The 7,182-nt window shown below is 32.4% G+C and overlaps 1 protein-coding gene across 6 annotated transcripts in view; it reads left to right on the top strand.

Moving 5' to 3' along the window:
* Positions 1 to 2,488, top strand: part of LOC105133410 (developmentally-regulated G-protein 2-like) — a 5,892-nt gene extending 3,404 nt beyond the window's left edge. The window contains exons 9-13 of one of the 6 annotated variants that reach the window (XM_011037398.1): positions 187 to 357; positions 739 to 852; positions 965 to 1,135; positions 1,451 to 1,568; positions 2,079 to 2,488. In XM_011037398.1, coding sequence (XP_011035700.1) covers positions 187 to 357; positions 739 to 852; positions 965 to 1,135; positions 1,451 to 1,546 — 552 coding nt within the window. In that variant the 3' untranslated portion in view covers positions 1,547 to 1,568; positions 2,079 to 2,488. Of the gene's footprint in view, positions 1 to 186; positions 358 to 738; positions 853 to 964; positions 1,136 to 1,450; positions 1,752 to 2,056 lie in introns of those variants that run through there. The other 5 variants (XM_011037400.1, XM_011037396.1, XM_011037399.1 and 2 more) reach the window with 5 other exon arrangements.
* The last annotated feature ends 4,694 nt before the right edge of the window (positions 2,489 to 7,182 follow it).

The raw sequence follows: 7,182 nt of genomic DNA, 5'->3' as shown, positions 1-7,182 counted from the left end.
GTGGGGGCGCCGGGGTTAGGTGGCTGGAATTCAATTACTTATGGGGAAGAACCATGTTGTGATGACTTTCCTTCTCAGCATGGTTTGCACTTGTGCAATTTTTAATATGGCAATCACAGTATATCTGCTCTATCTTTCACTAGCCCCCAAACCCAGGACACTTATTACTGATGAATTTGTTTGTAGGTCCTATTTCGCGAGGATGCAACGGTGGATGATCTTATAGATGTGATCGAGGGTAATCGTAAATACATGAAGTGCATATATGTCTATAACAAGATAGATGTTATAGGTATTGATGATGTGGACAAGTTAGCTCGCCAGCCAAACTCTGTTGTCATTAGCTGCAATTTAAAGGCAGGTTCTCTATTATTTGATCTTCAGAGAAATATGGTTCTCCCTTTCTCTCTTCTTTGGGGGTGTGAGGGAGGATAAAGGTCTTGTTTTTTGTAAACAACTTGTGGCAAACAGCAGAAAGTAACCCAACTCATCTTAATTCCACTTTTTTGCTACAAGATGCTGAATGTCATGAGTTTTGTTGTCTAATGCATCTTACTTCATGCATGTGATGCATGTTTTTCTTGCAACCATTTTGCAAAAGCACATTATCATGGCATCTATGTACATCCAAAAACAATTCCAAGGCTAAGGTGATATGAATAAAATATCATGTGCTAGTTTCCAATCTGTGAGTGGCTTGATAAGCATCATATGTTTTATTTCTTGTTTCCTGAACAGCTCAACTTTGACAGACTACTTGCAAAAATGTGGGAAGAAATGGGGCTCGTGAGAGTCTACACAAAACCACAAGGCCAGCAACCTGATTTTACTGATCCTGTAGTTCTTTCAACTGTATGTGACAAATTGATCATTTTTTTTCTATTCATCTCACGTGTAATCTATGCTTTATATTTGTAGTCACTAGCTTCGTGTTGCTTAATTTAGTTCTCATTGTGAATGACAGGATAGAGGCGGGTGCATGGTTGAAGACTTCTGCAATCACATACACAGAAATTTAATCAAGGATGTGAAGTACGTGCTAGTGTGGGGTACAAGTGCAAGGCACCTCCCACAGCACTGTGGCCTTGGTCATGCTCTCCATGACGAGGATATGGTCCAGATTGTTAAGAGAAAGGTTAGGCAAACCTCTAATTGGTATCTTGGTCATAAAAATATTCACTGCATGATTCTATATGCCTGTCGGATACTACTCTGTCAATAACCTTTATGATCAGGAACTTTCACACTCTTAAGAATTCACCTTAAATCTAATGCCCCTGCTACACGATTCCATTTTTATACATTGAATTCACAGCTTATTTTTTATCAGGACTTTAAGATGTTTTGTGTCTGCTTAATGCTTTTTTCATCAGGATTTTCTCTTTTCTTGTCTCTTATGACCAAAAGTTGTATGTTTGGAGAATTCAAAGTTGTGTATTTTGTTATCCAGGAAAAGGAAGAGGGAGGAAGGGGTCGGTTCAAATCACATTCAACAGATCCTGCTCGCATATCTGACAGAGAGAAGAAAGCTCCATTGAAGACATAAGAACATCAGAGGTGTAACCAGAGTACGGTATTAAAATATACAGGATATTTTTAATTGTGTACCCAAACTTATATAATGCATTTGTAACTTCCTTTCCTCCTAGGTAGGAGCATTCCCTTACTCCCATGGCTTGAGTTTTGTTTTTCCTCGCTCCTTGAATAAAAAATCTTGAATGTTCTTCGGCTACCCCTATTAAGTTTGTAAATTTAGTAAATTTAGTAGCTACCCCTATTAAGTTTGTAAATTTAGTACTTGTCCTTTCTCTTCGGTCATATTCTTCCGCTTTTTTTTTTTCCTTGTTACTGCATGTCTAATTTTTTTCTTCTTCATTCTTTTCAATTTGAGTTCTCTATCATTGTTCCAACTTTAAGCTTAATTTAGCCTAGGCTTGTCTTTGTATTGAGCAATGGAGGCTGGCGTTGATATCATGATTCTTGTAAGATAAGTTAGGAACAAGCATGTAGATGGGAGTATGTTTGGACTACTACTAACTCATCAACTCTTCAATAGACGGTCTTAAAAAAAAATGCAGGGATGCGAGTGACCATGAAGTTTCAAATAATGCCATCTGTGGAGAAGATGAAACATGCGGCCAAGATTTCAAAGAAGTGCATCGGCATTCTTGGAGATGATTGAATTAGAAAAGTTCGTTGGGAAAAATTTGGGACAACTACAAAATCCATAATAAGAGTGGGTCAAGTATCGTGGCTAGTAATAATTTATCTGACAGTCGTAGATCAAAACTTCAAATGATCGGACCCTTTTCACAAGCTGTTTTGGTGTGCTTTTGGGCTTAGGCTGTCATGTATGTTTTTGTAAACCAAGTCTAGGTAATAACTTGACGTATGTTAATGAATGCATGAAAAGGGATAATCATGTAGTTTTTTTTTTTGCATATGATTCTATTGTAACTCATACCTGCTGATCTTTGATATTTATACTCGTCATTGTTGTTTTATCTTGAACTCGTCATACTGTCGTGGAAAGTATGGTTGCAAACCTACTCATAGGGGTAGTAATGGTGAACTTCTTTATCATGAACCACTGCACAATTATTATGGTGAAATAGTTCTCTTGATTGGATTTTTATGGTTGTGTGCTGTGTGCATATAAAGACTTCATTTATCATTGCAGCATGCATGAAAGAGTAGAGTTTCCATGGCAACAACATGCATTTGACAAGTGTCTCGATACTTGAACGTTCAGAGGAGTTCAATTCACCGCTGTAAAAACCTGTCTTCGTTGCCTTTATTCCTCGCTCTTGTACATCATCTAATCTTTAATTACTTGGTATCTTGTACTTCAATAGCGTGGAGAGGGAGGTTGAATGACTCGTACAGTTTGGGCGATGAGAGATTATTACAAGATATTGATGTTTCTATGTTAGAAATCTTCCAATTTTACTTATTATTTTGCTATTTTATTTTATAACATCTAGGTGGTTTTAGTTTTTTTTTATAAGAGCGGTTCCTCATCTTGTAGTCAACGCTTCCAGCCAGATGATGTCGGAGATGCCCAATAGGATAGAATTAGTGCTTCTCATATCAGGGGAAGGGGTCCTCGAAGAAAATAGTCATTTTAGACAACAGTCCTTGAACCAATGAAACAACTTACACACGAGTATTGTAACTAAGTTTGATATTGTTGGTGTAAATGGTAAATTAATGGCGGGGTACCCGGCAAGACTTCCTTTCCCTCGTGAGAGGATTAGTACTCAAAATTAAGGTGTCATTAATGATATTGTTTGGAAACCCAATCCGGTTTAAGACCCGGGTCTTGAACTGGAATGGTTTAAAGAAAAAATAAGAAAAGGAAAAACCTAGTGTGACCTGGTTGACTCAATGGGTTGACCCAACAAGACCCGATCAAAACTCAGTTGTAACTCATTGACTTTTATTTTTTGCTAAAATGACGTTTTGATTAATCTGGGCAACCCGGTTACCCGGTTAAAACTCGAAACTCGAGCCTTGGACCAGATCGGGAAAATTATGATTAATGGGGTTTCCCTTTTTCTATTCAAATATGGATATGAAATATCCTTTAATGATTTTAATCATGATGAATTTTTCAGATGTAACTTAACTCTTAGCCAATTACATTTAAATAGTTGCATGTTTGAAAAATCCATGAAACGCTTTAGAGAAGATCCATCCCTTAATATTTAAAAATTTCTATAAGTTAATGAGATGTGCTGATGGATCTCAAGGGATGGCATGACTCTATATTTTCTATAAACATATTAACAATCCTTTAAAGAGAATTTTTTAGGGAAAATGGAATTCTGTCAAGAATTGGAGAGGAGAATGGGTTGTTGGTAAATACACATAAACCATTTTGCTTTCTATCTCACGAGAGGCATGGAGAAGTCCTACGTCTTTGCGAGTCACCCAAGGGTAGTACAACGTTGTACCATGCTTTGTTGGTGCTAAAAAGCTATTATGTAATTAACTATGCAAAGCCCTAATTTGCAAAGCTCTTATTAGTATAATATAATACTCTTGGTTGAGAGATATTTATTGAAGAATTATAAGTGAAGCATGCATGTAATTGTACTCTTTCTTTTTTATCTTTGCTTTTTTTTGTTGTACCTATGTTTAATGCTTTATGATTTACAATCATAAGTAGTCCTGTTTTTATAAGAGAAGCAAGGAAAATTCTCCATTAAAAAACACCTACATAAAAAAAGGCTAAATAAGAGATGGAAAAGGAGGAGATTTAGGAAGATGAGGAGTCATTTAAAGCAATGGAGACATATATGGGTTTTGATGGTACCAGGTAAGCTACTTGTAAGAAGATAGGTATGTTTAGATTTTAATGTTATCTCATGATAGCCTTTTCATTAAATAAGACTATTATGATCAATACTTGTTAGAAGCATAAAAGTGCAACCTCTCCATCATTATAGGAATCCCACCCTTCAATATTTGCAGTTTGTTCCGGTTCTCATCCTTAAGCTTAACTATTAGTGTAATGACCTAGATTTTTAAATGCTTTATCCTTATTTCCAATAATCAAGTATGTAAAAATCTAGAATTTTTTTTTTCTAGTTTGATTCAAATTTTATAATCTATAATAATATAGTTATACTTTATTAAGATTATCTAAATATTTTTCAAAATTTTAACAAAGTCTCCCTTAAAATAAAACATTTCCAAGTGTTGACATTTATAATTAGATACACACAATAATAATCAATTCTTGATCCAACTATCATAGATTATATGTCATCAACAGAGCTTTATCTCAACCATAATTCTCATCATCTTTCAAGTATATATGTTCTTTTAGAACTAAAGATATTTGCAAATGAAATAAGAAAAATGACTTTTACACATTAGAAATTATAAGCATCAACAATTAATAAAATTTACGTTAACTTTTACATATGTAATAAAAGAAACATTTAGATTGCATTTTATAAAAATATAAATTCTATTATTTATAATCCAAAAGACCTAAGATATTATAATATTCATAATCACTATTTAGTATTGAAGGAGTCATAATAACAAGTTATTGTTACTGGTATGTCTAAGATGTACCTAAGACAAATAATTAACATCACAAAGCTTTCAAATATTAACATAACATCAAGGACATATAGCATACTATCAATAGATTTTTTTAATATTTTTTTTATAAATCAGTCTATAAAATACTTCAAGACAACAAGTAATCTATAAGATCATCATCTTTGATGTTTAATATACTTCAACAGAAGAAGTAATCTACAAGAACATCTTTGAGGTTCAATTCATTTTCATCTTTGACCATCTTTTATAAACATTCATACTTCAAAACTTGCCTTCTAAAAAAGTCATAATATAAATGTAATCCCTTAGACCTTACTAGAAAGTTTCTTACTATATTATCATATTCTATATAATTATTCTTTATTTATAACACATGAAGATAAAGGCAAGTTCCTTTTTAGAAATTCCTATTCTCTTTATTTCCATATGACTTTAGCCAATACTTTAGTTATCTTACCATACTGATTAACTAGGTGATTTGTTTCCTAAGCTATTTTGATCCATACTAAAATTATATTAGTCATTTTTTTAATAACAATTCATGCAAGTAATCATACCTTAAACACCCTTTCTCTACCTTGAATCATTTTTTTTTTAATCTTGAATCCTATTTTCTGATTGAATTAAGTTGTCATCCTAGCCCTTTTATTTACCAACATATATAATCATTTTAACAATCCATTAATCATTTTATAATAATAATAATAACCTAAAAGTGAAAATTAATGGATTGTTAAAATGATTCTAGATGGTGGTAAATATATATATTATCTTAATAACCTTAAATTATGTCTACATTCCTTTTTAGGCTATTAAAGATAACATTTATTCTGGCCCAATCTGATTCTTTCAACCATCTATAAAACATGATATGATTGACCATTAGAATATCTTATATAAATTATGCATTTCAACTATTAACGTGTCAAACTCATTTATTTCTTAACTACTAAATAGTTATCGTTCACATCATGCATAAAATATACAAATATTTTTATTTTTTTCTACATCTTGTACTTCAGCATTATACTTCCTAAGTTCATAGATCTAACTCATTCTTATACCATTTTGTACTACCATAATCCCCAAATCAAATCTTTAACCTTATAATTATCATTATAATCATCCCCAAATCAAATCTTTAACCTTATAATCTTTTTTTTTATGGCATTCCTCACACTTGTAGTAGACTTCAATATAGTGAACATTAGTCCATGTACAAGCATTTTGCAAAACCTATGCCCATAAAATGCTTACTTTATATCCTTTTTAATTATACTTCTAAAGATATTTAACCTTTCATTTAAGGTCAAATAACTAAATTAATTATGAATATTAACAACAATATCTATGTATTCCCAACCATTTATTCGTGAAAGCCAAATATTTCCCCAATCATCCATTATAGAAACCAATCACCTTGGCTAACTCTTACGGTTTCCAATAACTCTAGCAACAAATTCTTATGGTTGCTAACAATCCAGTCATCTCGTATGAATGCCAATTAATCCAACGAACCCTAACGGTTGCTAACAATTCAACCACTCTACAAGGATGCCAATTAATTCGATGATTCCTTATGGTTGCCAACAATTTGGTCATCCAACATGGATGTCAATTAATCCATCAATTGTGTCACTATATTTTTATTTTTTTCCCCTTATGCTTCTAAAATTCAATACACATGCACATCTTTTTTTTTTTTCATGTTCATACTCATTTTAATAGTTTCAACTATTAAGACCCTCGATTAGCAATACTTCCAAGCAAGCATTATAAATTTATAAATCATAGTTGATTTAGTTAGAATATTGTTTGGTACAATTAAAGTTGTAGAACTTGATTTTGAAAATGAATTGTCTTTTTGAAAATATACAATATATAGTTATAATTTTCATGAATAAAACAACCAGTTTAGCTATTTACAAGTCCAAAATAACCCATTACTGTAATGTAAGGAAATTTATCTAGTATCATGTTGGTTTGGATCTTTTCTCAATCTTTAGGTTATGTTTGGGGTTGTATAGCTTTGAATTGAGTAAGAATAGTTTCATTTGAAAGCTAACATCCATTCCTACAACTTTTATGAAGCAACTTACTTCG

Source organism: Populus euphratica, unplaced genomic scaffold (genome assembly GCF_000495115.2).
Source record: "Populus euphratica unplaced genomic scaffold, PopEup_1.0 scaffold33.1, whole genome shotgun sequence".
NCBI classification, from domain to species: domain Eukaryota; kingdom Viridiplantae; phylum Streptophyta; class Magnoliopsida; order Malpighiales; family Salicaceae; genus Populus; species Populus euphratica.
This window is presented reverse-complemented; position numbering and strand designations above follow the sequence as displayed.